Source organism: Calonectris borealis, chromosome 16 (genome assembly GCF_964195595.1).
Source record: "Calonectris borealis chromosome 16, bCalBor7.hap1.2, whole genome shotgun sequence".
NCBI lineage: Eukaryota > Metazoa > Chordata > Aves > Procellariiformes > Procellariidae > Calonectris > Calonectris borealis.
Window position 1 is genome coordinate 9,629,204 of NC_134327.1, and position 19,029 is coordinate 9,648,232.

The 19,029-nt window shown below is 41.2% G+C and overlaps 1 protein-coding gene across 2 annotated transcripts in view; it reads right to left on the reverse strand.

Moving 5' to 3' along the window:
* RAC1 (Rac family small GTPase 1) overlaps nucleotides 1-10,401 on the reverse strand; it is a 15,900-nt gene extending 5,499 nt beyond the window's left edge. The window contains exons 1-3 of one of the 2 annotated variants that reach the window (XM_075165189.1): nucleotides 9,911-10,401; nucleotides 2,908-2,979; nucleotides 1,391-1,508 (exon numbers count right to left, since the gene is read on the reverse strand). In XM_075165189.1, the coding sequence (XP_075021290.1) occupies nucleotides 1,391-1,508; nucleotides 2,908-2,979; nucleotides 9,911-9,945 (225 nt within the window). In that variant the 5' untranslated portion in view covers nucleotides 9,946-10,401. The remainder of the gene's footprint in view (nucleotides 1-1,390; nucleotides 1,509-2,907; nucleotides 2,980-9,910) is intronic. The other variant, XM_075165190.1, reaches the window with a different exon arrangement.
* Between the last annotated feature and the right edge of the window lie 8,628 nt (nucleotides 10,402-19,029).

A 19,029-nucleotide genomic window follows, 5' to 3' on the forward strand; every position in this document is an offset into this window, starting at 1 on the left:
CATTCTGTCCCTTTGTCATAGGGGAGGAACAATATTCTCCCTTACAACTCTGCTTTCTCACACTATTGAGTGATCCTTCAACACACCCTTTTCTACTCTGAGATACCTTTTTGAAAATATTTTTACAACGTTAAGCAAAGCTTAAGTTCACCTAAGTATCCTATAAATATCTAAATATTAGTGAAAACAGCTTTCCATTGTTTCTCTTCCTAGAAAAATATTTCTAGGAAATGCAGATATTTCTGGCATTTCTGTTAGAGTTCCCTACAACTGGCAAGTTCATATCCATCTTGGGTACCGAAACTGATGGGAAAGCCTAACTGTAAGAGTTAGTGAGCAGTGAATTAAGAAAAATTGTGAATTAAGACAGTTTACTTAAAAGAGCACCAGAGTTCATTAAGTAAGATTCACATTACTCAAGAGAGCAGTTATGCTGTAGAATAACTGGAACGATTTTGCATTTTACATTATTAGCATTGAATATAGATATCTGACAGTTAACAACAACAGTAATTAATGCCAAAAAAACAACCCTGCAAATTACCACCTTTCTTTACTTATAGCACAGCTCCACCAGATAAAAGTAACTGCTCTAAAGAGACTAGAAAGCCAGTCTCTACAAAGATTAACTGTAGCTGAAGTCGCACTGGAAAGAAAAAAGCAGATTACTTCAGCATTTTCCTCATACAAGGAAAGATGCAGCATGCAGACAGGACTTAACCAGTTGCAAGCATGGAAGACAGAAGCACATTTGTATTGATGTTATAGCACAAACTACAATAAGTAATAAAATAGCCACAGGCTTAAGTGTATTAGAAAGCTCTGACCCACCCTCTGTCAATACCAATAGTATCTTCATTCAGTACTGCCTCTTTCAGGTTTAGAACATCTTCACAGAGACTAAACAATACCAAGTGCTTAGCAGTGACAGTGTCAGGTTGCAGCCAAACATCACGCCTAAAACCAAAAACAAACCCTGCTTTTGGCAGGCATGCTAACCTTAAAATCAATGGACTAGCTGATGGGACTATTCACCAAGGGTTTTTTGGGTTTGGGTTTTTTTGGGGGGGTGGGGGTTGTTTGTTTTTTCTTGTTCTAAATCATTCTAGCTGATTCTCAGGCTGCAACTACACAAAAGCCAACATGTATCAGTGCACGCAAATACACAAGCATGCAAATTTTAATATTTGTACAACCGTACACACATCAAAGATTGTAACATTACAGCTGCAGCACGGAGGATGAAGGAAGGTAGCTTGCAACAAGACACTGTTTCTAATAAATACAACTCCAGATGTGACAATGTTGGCCATACGTTCAAAAAGAAAAAAACCTTTATGTTAGACAAAGCCATACAGATTTTTTTCTAGTTTCACACTGTAGTTCTTACTGTTTGCGGATAGGAGAGTGGACGTAGTCTGTCATAGTCCTCTTGACCAGCTGTATCCCACAAACCCAGATTGACCGGTTTTCCATCAACCATTACATTAGCAGAGTAGTTGTCAAAACTAGAAAAAATAAAGAAAGAGTTAGCTGCATTAGCTTGCAGTAAAATAGGGCACCCAAGGATTTTTTCCTACGGAGTCCTAATTGGGCACACTACAAAAGGAAACATTTTTATTGCATCCTTCTGCCTCCCAGAAACAGTAAAGTTGTTCTTAAATACTGAGCCTGGTATTCAGTAATGGAAAGAAAAAATATGCACAACAGACTTTGTCCATTCTGAACAGAAGTCATCTTTTTCACTGCTCTTCCAAAGGAAGTGTTAATCTCAGTAAGTACAGGAAAGCAGGTGATGCACTTAGCAAGCACTTTCCAGTCTTAGCGGGACATTCAGCAAGTTAATCTGTCTCATTTTGTAAGATTTAGAATAGAAGATACATGAGCAACAGCCAAGGAATCCTTAATGACAACAGCAGGTAAGAAAAAAAACTTACTAATCCTGCTAATCAAAACCCCCTCAGTATCAAAGTTAAGAACCAGGGGCCAACAGAGGCATGACTTTTATCTCATCGCTACTGTAGACGCAAAGGTTTTAATGACTTGTTAAGGCTAAACTAAGTTCACTGGGAACAGCAGCATACTGTAATGCAAAAATCTAAATTTAAGACCAAAAAAAGGAAACAGGAGTAATCAAGACAACAAGGCCTTGGAAGGGTAACTAAATGCATCTGTAAATCACATTAGAATGTATTTTGTTATCTGAAAAACTCATCAATACTTACCGAGAGCAAGATAGCCAGATAAATATAGACAAATCTAAAAAGGGCAAAGCAGCTGCTCATGTACAAAATGCCTCCCCCCAACAAGCCCTCAAAAAGAGAACTACACTAATACTGATACTGAAAAATCCTTACATGCAAGAAAATGGGAAGCACCAAAATAAATTAATCCCCACAATCACACCTGAGGAGCTATAGAGCTGTGGCTGGCTTAGCACAGGATTGGCAGTAGCACAAAAAGTGGAAAGAACAAAAAAAAAAAACCAAAACCCAATAACTCTAGTCATGAAAGCCAACTATTTCTGACAATGATATGATGTTTTACAAGCTGTTCAGCCTTGGGACTGCTTATTATGAATGACATTAAAGACAGAAATAACACATTATTTTAAAAGAGAACAGCATCTGATAAAATGTTAGCAAATGTTACTCCCTAATAAGCTAGGCCTAGTGAGCAGAGAGAGGCAAAACTGATGGAGCACGAACAAGCACTGGTATGACTGTACTAAGCAGCAAAAGCCCAAATTGCTTCTCCTTACACACACCTAGATACTCAGTTAAACATTTAAGATGAAACTGAGGGGTGCTTGCAGCCAATTCAAACAATTCAAATAAGGAATCTGGAATGGCAGTAAGCGCAGAGAAGCAGACATAAATGAGGTTTTAGGATTTTACAAGTACTTACACAGTGGGTATATATTCTCCAGGAAATGCATTGGTTGTGTAACTGATGAGTAGGCATGTTTTACCTACAGCACTGTAAAAAGAGAGAGTTCACATGTAAAAAACATTCACCTTGAATAATGAGAAATAATATTCCTTCTAGGGAAGAAGACTGATTACATCCAGTCATCTAAGGAACAACTGAGTGTCAGCAGTTGCTATTGTGCAGGAAAACAGCTAACAGACTGTAGCCTTAAGATTACCAGCAATGAAAACACACCTAATATAAACATCCATTTTGTGAAGTGGTAAATTACCAAAGTTTGTTAGTCTTTAGACAAAAAACCCCACAAGTATTAATAAGACTACTAACATCTGCTAGTTACCTGACTGAATACTCATCAAGACTGCCTTACTACAGCTCCCTGAAATTAAAAAAAACTGAAAAGTATTTCCAGATACCCTTTACACAATTCCAAAACTCTTATCTTTTCCAGAAAATAGTATACTTTCACACAAGTAAAGTTTGAAAAATCTTGAAAAGTATAATTTCTCAACACATCATTACTTTTGAGTATTTGAGGAACAAATACAAATTATAATCCTCACAATATTTATTGCTATTGCAAAATTACTTCCTGCATGCATTCATCAACTATTTAAACATTTCATAAACTGATTTATAGATAAATTACACTCCAATACTGGAGAACTTGGAACATTGAACCTTTCCCCACAGATCTAATTCTGAACAGCCTCAAATAGGGGCAGGAAAAGGTTCTGTTCCAGATTTCCTTCAAAACTCTGGCAGCCAGCTCCTTCCCTCTCCATTCTCCTCCCCACATCTTATCTGGAGTCAAACATTAGATTAACGACACCATTGAATTTTTGTTACAGTTTCAATTAAAGGGTTGGAAAACTTTAAATTGGACCATACTTCTTTTTTAAAATAGAGTCTGCAAAGAGTGTTTCTGACACTGGAGACTGGTTCCCATGCTGGCTTCTCACTTGAGGTGCATAATCCTTTAACAGCGTGAGAGATTCCAGAGCTGAGTATCCAACTAGTTCCTCAAAAGCAATAATGCCCAGACAGCCTTACGGTCTTCCTGATCACTCTTCTCAAACAGACAAACTTCCATGCAAGGAAAACTGTGTTCTCTTGCAGATGTTTTATCACTACAACGATTTGCTCAAAGCAAGTCAGCAGTAACTTCCAAACCTTACTGTACTTACACGTATAATCTTTCCTTTAGTATTAGGTTTGACTCACGAGCCTCCTGAACTAAATCTTTCACAAGCTGAAGGAACTCATTAAAGTTTTAGTCTAGAACTACAGCTAATATTAAAAAAAAAAACACACCACACAAACACCAAACAAACCACAAACCCAACCCAAGAAACAAATGCTACTGCTAAAAATATCCTATTATTCTTTAGCTTTTGCAGAAGAAAATAAAACAACTCACAGAAACAAGCTTTAGTCAAGGACTTACTACTCTCCAGCTGCAAACATTCTGAGGCATTCATATCTACATTTTACTATGTATCTTTCACTTCAATCATTGCATTTCTTCTCTTGGTTTGGAAGCATGTGTACTGTCCCTTCACTTACCAAAGACCATCTTCAAAACATTATTTAAAATTATTTAACACTCAACATTAACCAACCAGCCTTACCTAGTGACTCACAATTTGAGGCAGGTTAAGTAAATTTGATCTTTGTCACAACCATAAGTTGCTGTGTATGTTGTAGCTCAATCCATAACAAGTCTCTCCATTGAACTTCAAGCAGTTCCATACTGCATTAGCCCAAGAAGTTATTTGATAGCAGCATCTGACAACATTATCTTAAATGCTTAAGCTACTAAAGAGTTGCTTCAGTGTGCAAAAGTATATAGGATTTTATCCTACATGCCCATTTTTTAATTGTAATTTTATGTTTCCGAGCTGACACCTAGCATAACATCCCATCTGCTGCAACTCTCTCTGATCATACCATGCAGTTTTCCACACTACTTTTCACACTTGCTTCTAAGGAAACAAGACGCCAGCTCCTTGCACAGCCTGAGATTTTTTTTTTTCCTTTCAACATGCACTCTCTTTTACCAAGCTGTAACAACAACAAAAAGGGGACATTTAATTCTATTCTTGATAGGTACAATCTCTGAACATTTTCCTGTAGTAACAGGCTTGAGACACACTTGTGCTCAAAAGGAGGAGAGGGATTTACCATTCAAAAGCTTCCATGGGAAAGAATTGGGGAGCAGTATGGCAACACAGCTAAGCTAAATTAACAGCTGTCAAAAGAGGAGATCCCATCTTCTCTCTTGCACTAGCATTCACTGACTCTGTAACAAGCCAGAACAAGGAGTTAAGGAAAGCTATTCACTCCGCCTCCCCCATAAGGACAACTTGCTATTTTAGGTCCCCGAGCTATCAGTTAGATCAATTTGAATACACTGCTGAATTGCACTTACATCACTATGAAGCAGGCTATGCTAGTCCAGCTTGTAAAGAACAAATGTGAAAACCTTCAAAATACCGAGAGGAGCAAAAGCCAGATTCTTTGGGAAACTTCTTGAGGCACAGAGGCTACGTGTTCTCACACTTCTAGAACCTGTTCGGTCTGATGCTTCATTTTCAAGTAAGTTCATTACAGGTAATTTAAGCTTCTAACAAATTAATGTTGAACTCAACATTTTCAGCAGCAATCAAGAACTTTTCTCTGCACCCAGGTTCCTTTGCTCACCTTGCACTGAAACTGGTGAGTCTGCTCTGGCTAATCAAAACAGCACAGGAAAGAGGCGGTGAGAGATTTCATTCCAAGCTTAGAAGTGCCTAGAGTGTGTTTCTGCAGCACCAATCAGCCAGAGTCTTTTAAACAAGAAAAAACATGTTCAACAACCCTGTTTCAGACTTGCTCCATCTAGGTTTCCTGCCTTCCTTGCCTTTTGGCTCACTGCCCTACGAATTAGATCATTATGGTCGCCAGTCTTAAAAATAAACACTAATGCCTACCTTTATAAATAAAGTACATCTTCCAAGTACTTTATCAACTTTTTTAGACTTCTAACTACTGTATTAAAGAAACTCCCCTAAAGAGAATTCCAACTGTTTGGCAAAATATAAATCCTTGTGCATAAAGGCTGAGACTAAGAAACTAAAATAACACCAAACCAAGATTAGTCATAACAAGATTTCTAGCAACTACTTAATCATAGCTCTGCCCACCCACTATTACATAAGTGAAACTAGTAACATTTGACTGTCATTAAAAATATGGCCTACAGAAATCCAGCATTTTAACCACTTAACAATAAGTGAAAGACTTACAAAAGACAACACTGAGTCCCTTATCACTTCCGGGTACCATCCAGGAACCAAGGTATTTATATAACCACATATGTATTAATTCCTGAAAACAAAACACGTCATCTCTTTCCTGGCTTTATTTACACCAACAAGTTTTATGAAGTTTCCCCACTGTGCTAGAGCTGCTTGGAGCCATGTTATGTGACATGCACTGAAAATGCAGTTAGAGGATCTGCACCAGCATTTCTTCCACTCTAAAGGCACCAGAGCCACACAGATAGTTGAGAGTCTCCTGCTTTCCCACGACTAAAAATTGATTGTGAGAATTTAGTTCCCATTTGCAGCCATGGTAATGGAGACCACCTGAAGTAGTTGCTGGTTTAATTCCAGAAATGCTGATATCTACAAACAGGTGACAGTCTTCATAAAAAGCTTTGATTATGTCATTTCTTTCTTTCTCTGATCCACACGAACTACCTCCCTAGGAGACACGATGCACAACAGCCCAGGTCTTCACTCAAATGTCAAACAGTAGCTGAGATTTCTCTAGTACCATCCTCAGACCAGAAGTTCAGTATTTTTGCTATGGTAGGTTTAGTTATCTGCCAGATAAGCTGTTCTACTCGCTATGACACACCCTCTCCCAAATATGCTGTTCAGTACCTACAATACTACTACATTTGTTAAACTTTACTAAATTTCAAGTCACTGCACTCTCTACAGATTGCATTGGAGACACCTGAGGTGTTCAGCATCTTACACAAACACTGCACTACACTCAATAAGAAGCCAATTTCCCTACCCCCACCACTTCTCAACAAGCTTTCAAATCAAATACAGCATGGCTTTAGCAGACAAGGTCTCAAATTAAGCAGAATTCCAAACAGCGACTCTTAATTCACTGCTCTTGTTCTTGCAGTATTTCTACAACTAAAAAATGCCTACAAAAGAGCATGAAGTTTGACCATTCCTGTTGCATCTAGTAATCATTTCTCCAAAATGCAGAACTTCCCCTAACATTACACGACATCACTGGAGATTTCATACCACTTAACAGCTGCCTTTTTAGAGTGAAAACAAAAGCTGCTAAAAATAACTTACACCAATGCTTTTTCTCAAGTGTCGATCAACAGCAACTCCTGCAGTTACTCAAGTGGAGTGCTCTTCATCTGTCCTGCACATTCCTACTGCTCTATATCATCAAGCAGTCAAAGCAACAGTTGCCATTTATTTTTCCCCAAACAATCCTCACGGTGAAGAAAAAAACAAAGGACAGAATATGATAGCAAAACTAGCATACATGCCATGTTTTTCTAGTCAAATTGGTTGTCTAAACAGATACTAGTCAAAGCTCTAAGAACAAACATGAGTTACATATGAGAAATAGCCTCCTCATTTACAAATTTAAAAAATAATAATCACACAGGTACTTCTACAGCTTTGTTTATTTTGTTCCTAGCAGATCTTTGCGGAGGGTACATAAAACAATACCCAAGTTTTATATTACATAAGCAAATATTTAACTCACATTGTTTTATAGAAACACTAAAGCTTTAGCCTTATCTAAGCCAAACATTACACATTTCCTAGAATACCTGTAATGCTTGAGCTTTTGAAGTGGCAGCAGCACAGAGAAACACAAATAGTTAAATATTTTTTAAAAACACTGAATGGAGAATGATACAAAGCTACCAAAAATGAGCAACAGTACCTGAATGGAACCTTAAGAGAGATTTGTTTCTAACTAAGGAGGAAGGAAAACAAATTAAACTACTCTATTTTGTTCACACATATGTACAAAACAGGTAGAATTACACCACTTTCATTTCCAAGACAAAGAGCAATAAACATCTTGGGAAGTGGGATGGTTTACAAAGCAAATGACGAAAATAACTGTTTTGTTGAATGAATTACTGAACTTTATACAGTTTGTCTGTGCCGAGTTCTCAAATGTAGTGGACGAAGTAGACTGAACTTTATCCCCACCCAAACATGATGCATCGCATTTATTTACAGCATTGTCACAGACAACACAGTTCAGTTGAATTAAAAAAAAATAGGAAAGCAAATTTGTTGGTTTTAAAATCAATATAACCAAAAGAACAGTCCATAGTTATCCTATCTAGCATCAAGCAATTACTTTACTATGAAAAGTCTTCATTTGTCAGGAACACTTTTATGTTCATATTGCTCAAAATCTTACACAGCAAGTCAAAACAAATTTGTCACACAGAGTAAATTTATCTTTCAATCACACTTTTTAGGGATTCTACATCTTAAAAAAGCTGCCTTTTTAGGGATTCTACATCTTAAAAAAAAAAAAAAAAAAGAAAACAAAAAAAAACACAACAAAAACCCCACACACAAATAACTTGAAGATTAAGCCACCACGTGAAATTACAGACAGTGGCAAGACCATTTAGCTACACTTCACTCCTCTGTCATCTACAGAAGTTTGCTGTGATACCAATTATGCTCAGCCTACACTGGGATTTTTGTTTCTCCTAAGGGAAAAAAAAACTCTCAAACTGCATAAGACAAGTCTTGTTTTCCAGCTGGCCTGTGATGTTCCCCTGAGCTCTGACATCCAGTAAGAGAAAGAATGCCTCCGAGTTGATGGGAACAGCATCATGGAGAATATTCAAAAGTAGCAAACACACAAACTACTTCCCCACCACAATTCCAGCAATCCTCACACTGAAATCCAACAGCTAAACTTAAGGGTTAACTCGATTCTAAAAAGCATCCTCAAGTTGTTTCACTTATAAGTAATACCATATTAGAATGCTGTAGGTGTAACAGTCCTTTACAGACAAGTATATCGTTAATTATTTGTATTTCAAGTGCTTTATCAGTCTCCTTTAGACAGGGACCTTACAAGGCTAGATCTATGCATGCGGAAAAAGTCTCTGCTCACAAGCATTTACGATCTGCTTAGAGTTTAGCACATTTCACTTAGTTTTACTGCAAGAATCAAATGTCAAAAATCAAGTTATAAACAGTAACACGAAATAAATGTTACTTTCACAAAAGGTATTTCAAATCAATATTAAATTTCTCACATCATTAAAAGCATTGTAAATTCTTTTTAATACACTTTGATTACTTCAGTGTGTCTAGTGAGATATGAAACACCAGAAACAAGAGACAGCTCCAGGGTGAGCCGGGAGAGGCGGCCCACCCCTGCCAGAACAAACCCAAGCGCACACCCTCCCGCACCACGGCGGGCCAAAGCCACTTCTGCCAGCAGGAATATGAATTATTCGGCCACCACTACAGCACCTACCCCAGAGCACCTTCCCCAACAGCAATCCGGGGCTCGGGGAGGAGGCCAGCACCGGAGACACCCACCGCTTGCTAACACCCCTGCAGAAACCTCGCTCTCCCGCTCCCCAGGCAGCCACCATTTGCTCGCAGCAGTCACCGCCTTGCCCCACGCTTCCCTCCCCTCCCCCGCCACCGCCAGGAAGCCGCGGCCGCCACCCACCCACCCCACCGCCTCGGCGCGGACACCCCCGGGCCCGGCGAGCCCCCGCACCCCTTAGGGGCGGCAGGGCCGCGCCCGGGCCCCGCGGCGGGGGCGCCCAGCAGTTGCGGCGGGGCCCGGGCGGCCCGCGCCGCTCCCCGCCCCGCGGGCGGACACCCTTCCCCCGCCAGGGGCCGGCGGACCTCCTCACGGCGAGGGCCCGACCGCGGGGTCCCCTCAGACTTACCCGTCGCCCACCACCACACACTTGATGGCCTGCATCGGGGCTGCGCCGCGGCGGCGGGTCCTGCTGCTGAGCGGGGCGGGGAGGGCCGCGCAAGAAGGGAGCCGGCGGCGGTCTCCGCACCGGGTCGCGGCCGCCTCCGCCCTGTGCCTGGGAGCGGGGACGAGGCAGCGGCCACCACCCAAGGCGGGGAGAGGGAGGACTGCGAGGAAACAGGAAGCGGCCGCTCCACTCACATCCGGCCGGGCTGCGCTCGGCCCCCGCGGCCCCGCCTTCGGGCCCGCTCGGCGACACCCCGCCCTCACGGGGAGCCGCCTCGGTGCCGCCGCTTCGGACCTCTTCGGCCAGACGGCGCGCGGCGCCGAGCAGGCTTCGGGCCGCTTCGGCACCGCTCGGGTTTCTCCGTCGCGGCGGGAGGGCTTCGGGCGCGATCGGCAGCGCTCGGCACCGCGTACCTCCGAGCAGGGGCGGCCGCCATGCTTGTGCTACTAACCCAGTCAAGGAGCGGGGGGGCCTCCCTCCGGCTCCCTCCGCCTCAGGACCAGGGAGGCCCCCAGGGTGTTCCCTTTTTTTTTTTTCTTTAATCAGTCAGAGCCTTACTGAAATGTGATGTCATGCGCTGGCACTGCTGAGACAAGCAAGCAGCCTCCTGCTGCGAGCAGGGCTGGCGGCAGTGTGCAGGCCGCAGGAGAGCCGCTCGTCCAGCGGGGAGGCCGCGCTGCCGTCTCCTACCAGCGTCTGGTCATGGACACGAGTCGGGGCATCATCCCACAGCAGCTCTGCACACCGCCTCACTGGTGACGTATTGACCTGGCAGCCACACTGTCATGTCATGACAAACCACTCTCAATCAAAAAGCTGTCTTCTGACAGCAGTTTGGATCCTGTCTTTCACTCCTGACAGTCTAACACAATCCGAGCACCCATCCACTACCAGGACATCATGCACCAATCTAATTCTTCGCATCTCATGAAGCATGTCAATGTGAAATTATGTTTGCCCTACAGATTGACTGAGCGGATGTACCAAGTTAGCAGAGACAACCCGCAAGGTTCCTGATGTGCTGCTGTGGGCAGATGCCCATTTTCCCCAGCCAGCCACCCGCCATGGGATAGTCCCTCTCACTCAGTGTGCCAGCACAGTCGCAGCCAGAACATTCCCCTTCATCGATGGATCTTCACGCCACCCTCCCTCCTCCTGATGTGCTATGACATCGATTAACTCTGCTGGCAAGTTTTAGACCATCATGCACAGTCAGTCTGCACAAGATGGGACAGCCCAGGGACTGTCAGCTACACTGAGCCTTGGGTTTCTTTTTTCCCCAAGCAAACCAGTTATTTTCAGGAAATATTGAAGTAAAAGTCAAGCAGAGCAGGTCCAATGATTCCAGGAGTCTTTTAATTTCTACAATTAGTTCGTGCCATAATTCTACTTGGCAGAGAAGCTTCTGGTTGGACGCACACGACTGCTATTCCCTTTGTTTGCATTGCCATCCATTCCTCAAAGAAAAGCATGGGGAAAGGGCCCATGCACGTGCTGCTTCTGCAAAGTGATGATGAATTCACTGAAATCGATACAGTGTACCGTCATGGGGTCTCCAGTGATTGGATCTTCAATTAATTTCGGAATATTTCTAAATTATTTTGATACCTCACAACACAACCTCATCAGTGGACAGAGCATTCCATGATACTTACTCAGTTCCATTTTTCTTTCACTGAGCAAAGATAATTCTAAGATATTTCACATCAGTGAGGAAAACATCATAACTATCGCTGTCACCTGAAAGGCTATTTTTGCAACAATTGTATGTCCATGTTCCCTCATACAGATGGAAGCTGAAACGACTTGTCATTTAAGCTAATATCCTTAAAGCCAAGACTCTGCTGCTGCCAATGACCTGGCAACTGTTCTCTACGCAGCAGCCGGGAGCTGCGGAAGAGAGGTGTCACAGTGCTCCTGCTGTTCTTGGCTGCTACGACAGCTTTTGGGGCCTTTGAGATACTGCACAGAAATAGAGCAGACATGAAGGCTGTCTAATTTATGTCACGGTCTCAGGGAGACCCAGAACATGGGAAGATTCAAGTGACATGTAAAACTGCTTCTGATTTTCCCACCACCTACCTATTTCCTCCACTGGCTCTTTTTTTCCAGTTGAAAACAGATGGATGATTAGGGTTTTTTACACGAAAAAGAGGTACAACAAAATTTACAGTATTATTACAAAACAGCATACAAAGACAAGGATGAAGGCTATAATAAAGAAAACACATTAGCACAAATTGTTTTTATGATCCTGTCATGAGAAAAGCAATATCTTTTTATGTATGTTCTTTTCAGTGCTCCTCCATCCTATTCTTTTGGGATCAATTGTTTCGCATTGTCAAAAAAATACTTAAGTTAAAACACAGGGTATGCTTTGAATATGTTTTAAATTGACAATTTTATACCCAGTTGGGTATATAATTGCCAGCATTAGAAAATACCTAGATAAATATTTACTGTTAGTGACTAAAAACAATATTACAGTTTGGCTAGATGATCATGGTAACAGATTTATACAATTTTTTTCCCCACGTGATTGTAAGTCTTTATTTCCTCAAGTATGATAAAAAGGAGCCTTTTGGAATTGTTCAAAATTTTCCATTTGAAATCCTAGTTGATATCTCCCTTAAGGTAACTATTCTTTATTTGCCCTGGAAGACAAATTGATACTTATGTGTATGCTCCTTAGAGTACACGATGTGTTAATTATTCTATTATTAAACTCACTATATTTCAGCTACCTTTTACTTTATTCTTGCATCTTTTTTGTTTAACTATTATGTAGTGTATTTGTTTTTAAAGAGAAACAAATAACTTACATGGTGCTACAAATACTTAACACTCTTTGCAGATACGTTTTTTTCCCCGAGAATGAGAGGAAAGACCGACACAGGGAACACATTGAAACATTAGTTTGACAAAAGGAGAGAAACTTAGAGAACAGTATGAAAGACACGGCAAAAGAGTGAGAAGTTAATAACAAACTACTTAATAGAAAAATTATCAGTTTGATAGATTCGACTGCAGTGCTGAGTTGTATTTAGAATAGTTACAAATGCACTACACAGAGGACTATGTAAAAAGAAAACAATGAATGGCAGTAACAATAACCAATTATAAATCTTTCCATAATTCTGATAAAATCATGAATCATAAAGTTGAGGCTTAGATCAGTCCTAATATTGTTCCACAATCTATCACCTTATCTTCTCTCATCCATTACAATTGCTGAAAGTCTTTTTCTTAGACATCGAGAGGAAAAATCATTATTTAAAATTGTTTCGGATACTGTCTGAATGTGTGTATTGTGTATGTGCTGGCACTGAAGGAGGATTATTCTCCTTTGTGGATGGGGAGTGGCAGGGTAATCACGCTGATGCAATACTGGAAAGTTCTACTCACCATGACACAGACTATCAGCATTACAGAGACAATAATTATTTGCACTTTTATAGTATCTTTCATCCCAAACTATTACTGTGTTCTTTAACACGTTAGTTCATTAATAAAGCCACAAACAAATGCACAGAGAAGTAGAGAAGTACCAGTATATACATTGCACATACAGGGAAACACATCAGTGAAACAAACAGAACACCTAAGCGTGATTCATAGGTGTATTCTCTTACTCCTGGACGACACTTCCTGCTGACACCAGTTCTGTTCAGCTGCCTTCAGGAAACAACATGGTACAATATCTAGGTCAAAAGTAAAAGTCTGTCCTTACCAATAGTGTAAAAACTGTTTTAGGGGTGAAAAGCTGTAATCATAATTCACAGTCACTTGAAACTAGGGGTTGGACTGAAGTGCAAGAGCCAATTTTACGTGAAGCAAAGGTATATCACAAAGTGTCAGAGGGTGGAATAAGGTTTTCAGCATATTGCACTCCTCTCTTTAGATATTTGTCTTAAAATCAGAAGCAAAAAAACCCCACCCAAAACAACTCAAGAGAGATTTCTGTTACTGGAGAAAAATGGGGTTTCCAGATGCTTTTTCATCTTAAAATAGCTAAGAGAATTGTCTTTAAAAATGGTACTTAAGGCTTGATTTTATCCTAATTTGAGTTGGTGGTAAAAGTCAGGTAATTAATGATGTAGTATTAGGGATATAGTAACTGGTAGAAAGAAATCTTAATGCACAGCACTAGGCATCCAAAATTCCTTCCTGGGCTCCAGTTCCACCTGTGGTGTTACCTGCCTTTGTGGGCTGTCACGCACCGCGCCCCTCTGCCTTCCCACTTTCAAATCAGGATAGTAGTACTTATTCAAGCTGTTTGGATAGTAGCTAGCACTTAAAGATTCACACCTAACACAGTTGCCTGAGATTCTGAAGTTTTTTTCTTAATGATCTTTGAATTCTTTAGTTACGTGTCTTCGTCAAGCTAATAGAACACACAGTTTTAATTAGGAAAGTGACGCTATCGCTGTGGAGGAAATTCAGAGTATCTTCTCTGAAGTTGGGGAGATACCGTGACATAAAATTCATGTTAGAAAAGAATATAATCCACAAGTAATGGTCCGCAATTTCTAGATATTCCAGGCAGATATTTTGGGCATGATTAGTCTCCTGAGTATTGAAAAAAAAAACCTGTACTAGCATGTGATATGTACGCTGTTCAAATATAGTACTCAGTCTGCTCTAGAGGAACAAAAGCCAGCAATAAAAAAGGGACCACAACTTTTAAATGTCAGCATTTGCTGCATCGGAGAGAACAGATTAAAGGAGCACGAAAATAAAATGTTAGTATATAAATCTGTACATTAATAATGAAGCATTGTAAAATAAATGCATCACATTCATGTGATATTAGCATAGATGATTTAGCTGGTATATGTATACAACAGAAAGAAGTCCTGTATTTTCTTTAGGTAGCTTCTGATAAATATCTCTTCTGTCAAGAATTTCAGTTATAAAAACCACATAAGGCTTTGCATTCACTTATGTCTACCCTCAGGTTTAGCAAGCAGTAACAGACAGCGCTTACTACAGTGAGAACTGTTGTTGAAGGCAGCGGGACTATATACAGTAATCCCTGTATATGGCTGTAAGCTTTCTGGAATAGAGGCATCATTATATATTTATAAACAAGGATCTGAGCCTTCTCTGTGTCACTTCAGTTTTTTACTGCTGTAACTCCCTCAGCAGAAATATGGGAATAAGCCTTTTTTTAACTGTAAGAATCACATCATGCCCTGAGGTGAGGCATTGCCAAAGTACACAGATGCGTAAGCTGCAGGTTCCCCTCAACTTCTACCTTTCTTGATATCAAGCATTTCACAGAAATTAGCTTTAAAATATTAAGGAAAAGGATAAAGGTTTAACCTTTACATAAGCCCATTCAGAATTACTAGTTTTACTGCCTTCCACTGCCCGATCATTTTTCACATTAATGAAGACCGAAGGCTACAAACTTTGACCTGGTCACTTGATTTGCTTAGAAAGATTTAGTGTTTCTTTTGCTCCAGGCTTGCAGACACGCTTATGGACTTCAGTAGAGCTAGGACCTGAAAGGACCAAGTCTTCTGCGGTCAGTTTGCCTGAGGACAGATGGAGTGGTAAGAAGCCTATTTCCCTCTGTCATGCTGCACAGCTGTGACTCACATACCAACTAACAACTTCTCTGGGAGTGGAAAGCAAGACAATAACCAGAGAGCTTCAAAAAACACCTTAGATCAACGCCAGCAATTAAAATCAGTGGTTCTTCATATAGCATGGTCAGCATTCGGAATAGAAATGTACATTTATCACAGGAATAAGACAATTGTCAAAAAGTGATGATATATTCTGGAATCTATTCCTCACTGGAACCATTTGTAGAAATTCTGAAGAACTTATAAGAGGAATAAATATCATAAATAAGTACAAAATAGCTTATTTTAGCATGAATAGAATATAGAAATTGTATGAAAAACTCATTTTTTTCCCCCCAATGATTGTATACTGATTGTATAGCTGCTGACTAACAATTTCTGTGAGGAAGACTTCGCAAAATAAGATGTTTTATTTATTCTCCGTTTCCTAAATATAAAAATTACAAAATTGTCCTGTTTGCAAAACAATGTAGGTTAATGGTGACATGGGTCAATCACCTTCTTTCTGTTTTACCAAGAGATGCAGTTGGGTGACCGGTATTTCTGCTTACTTCTGGCAGCTAGGTATTTTGATTTAATGCTAGACCCTGCCTTTATTAAACTGATGAAAAAATACCTGTTCCAGTGAGGTCTTGTGCCTTTTTAATATTGCCTATGTTGGAGTAGCAACGCTCCTCAGTGCAAGCTGTGTGCAACACTGTGTTGTAACACAACAGCTTCTGCAAGAATTGTTCATATTGTCGGTAGCCTCCAATGTAGCTAACTATAACATGCCAACCCTGTGCTGTTAGAATCCACAGTGTGTTGTACACTTAATTTTCTGAAAGATTTTGGAGAGAGGGGGCTCTAAGCTTGATGTCATCACAAACCAAAAGAGTAAACTGAATGCTTTTGTCACCAGGGACAATAAACTCTCTGAGGGGCGCCTGGGATTCCAGAGTGCCAAGCAGATCACTGCTGGAAGGAAAGCACAGCATCAGCAGACAGGCTACCATAGCTGACAACAAGTTTCCTTGCAGTCCTAAAAAACGCACTCACAAGAAGGGGTTTGTTAGGATCCATCTGGCTTTTTTTTAACTGAACTTTCAGTCCAAAAAAGTACAGAACATCACAGGAACTGAATAGAACAAAAAGTTTTATTGTTTAAAATATTTGACTTTTCCCCTTTTTCAAGTTTCTGTTATGATCTCGGTCTTCTGCAATAATTTTATCAATCATTTAATGCAATTTTTACTGAGTGTATATCTACCGATAAATACAGAAGTTAATCAGCTTCCTGATTTAACCTTTGTGTATTACATTTCCAGTTACATGGAAAGCTGCTAAATGTCCTGTGGCAGCTAAATCACTTGTGTGCTTAACTGTTGAGAAAATGGTCTCAGTACGTATAACGGCAAAGGGAATGGAGAGGATAAGGAATTCAAATTACCTTGGAATTCCAGTGAAGGGCCTGGACACATCTCAGTTCCTGTGCCTCCAGTACTGACAGGGTTATTAAAAACTTCAGATGAGCAGGAAAAAAGATACACCACTGTCTTCACAAACGAGACGTGCTGAGCTGACGGAGAAGGGAGGATGGGGATACCACACACCACACAACGGTAAAACCACTGCTGTGTACGTTACTTTCCTGCTTGCAGAAGCACTACCTGTCTTTGGAAAACTTTGTGACAGAGATTAAGACACTGCGGAATCAGAAGCATGAACTTTAATAGGTAACATACATAACTTCAGGCTCCTGCCTTTTTTTTGCGTGGCTTACTGTAATAGTAACCCAAAGGATACTTTTTGAATGAACTGATGGGGAGAGTGAGGGCTATTACTTCAAGTTCTCCAAAATGAAAACAGTTTAGGTAACAAGTCCTTTGAAATTTTCCCTCTTTGGAACAGGACAGGTAGGCTCAAGACAGCCAGGCACACGGAAGATATGAAATCATACACAGATCAATCCTGGCCTCAGGGAGAATCATTCATCTTTGGTTAAAGAACTGACAGAAGTCTGTGGCTAAAGAGGGATCTGAAGAGCTTTCAATCTGCTAGGACGTTTTAAGGTACGTTTTCTTTGAGACCTTTTTGATCTGAATGAGTGGTGTTTTGCTTTGTAAGAGTAAGTAGGATAATCTTAATGCTGAGACAACATTTAACTCCACAGCCTGAAATTCAGTCAGCTCTTCTTAGAAGACAGCAGTGACCTGCAGCTGTCTAGAGTTGGAGGACTGGGTCTGAAGGAAGTAGGTCAGGGATTTCCACGCTAAGAAGGGGCTATCTAAAGGCCTGAGATCCAAATGGGTTCCTGTGGGTCTGTTCAGAGGCTGGACGGGGTTAAAAATTGCATTTAGGACAGCTCCACTCATTAGTTCTGTCATTTAAAACCATGCTCTACCTTCTGACCCCAGGGCAGCTGCAGGTCAGGCTGGAGGGGCCTGCAGCACCTCCTCACCCCTAACACCGATAAGCTCTCCAAACACCATGTGTCCTCAAAACAGTCCCATTCCTGAGAGCACAAGCTAGTGCCTGTAGTTTTTCCTTAACTGAACTGTTTATGGTTTCCAGACATACACAGGGTTTTCCAGGGGTGTCCCGCTCCATTATGTAACTAGTGGATTACAGACAAAGGGGTTCAGATAAACCCGGGAAGGTGTCCAGTTTTGTTCTGGAATTATTCTTTCTCTGTGCACCAGCGTGATTCTGTGACAATAAAAGTGTTTTACAAGGAGTTTAGATCAAGATACTGATTTTTCTGTTTCATTTTACAGTTACTAAAAGTTGATTGAATGGAAACTGTACAGAAAGTTCTGGGGAAAGAAAAAAAGGGCCATGTTCACAAATGGTATTGGCCATCTATTCATCTTTTGGGGCATTTTCCCCTACCTGCAAAGCAAGTGTCATGATGATAATTTATCTGAAAGAGCTTTCTAGGAAATGTTTGCAAAATGTTTAGGAAATCTTAGGTGTAACCTGTACTTGATCATGGTATTTTAAATTCAAAAAAACTTCAGTGTTGGCTTGAAAAGCATAGGGAGTATTTCCTTGTGGAAGTACCTGGCTCGCAGAACTGATCACCTAACTGCATAAACAACAAAAGAAAATTGCAAAAAACCCCACCCAAACCCAGAAATCGTTATCAATATCGACGGCCCATGAATTTTTTATCAAGAAGGTCAGAGCGCACACCTGGGTCAAGCCCTCAGGCTTCTCCTCCCCAGCTGAGAGGGGCTAGCTCCACTGGAAACGGATTTTAGGAATCGCAGCAACTCTCCGTGGGCTCCCAGTGCGATTTCAGAACCCGAGGGACAGGGCCGTGGCGAGGGGCGAAGCCAGCCGGCCTGCAGCAGCGCTGAGGGAGGCGGCGGCAGACGGCCACCTTCCCGCCCCAGCGCCCCTCCAATGGCCACCCCGTCCCGCGCCCCGCCCTCAGGGGCCCCCACCCGCCGGGGGGGCGGAGCACGCAGACGCCCGCTGCCCCGCCCTTCCCCTGCGGGCATG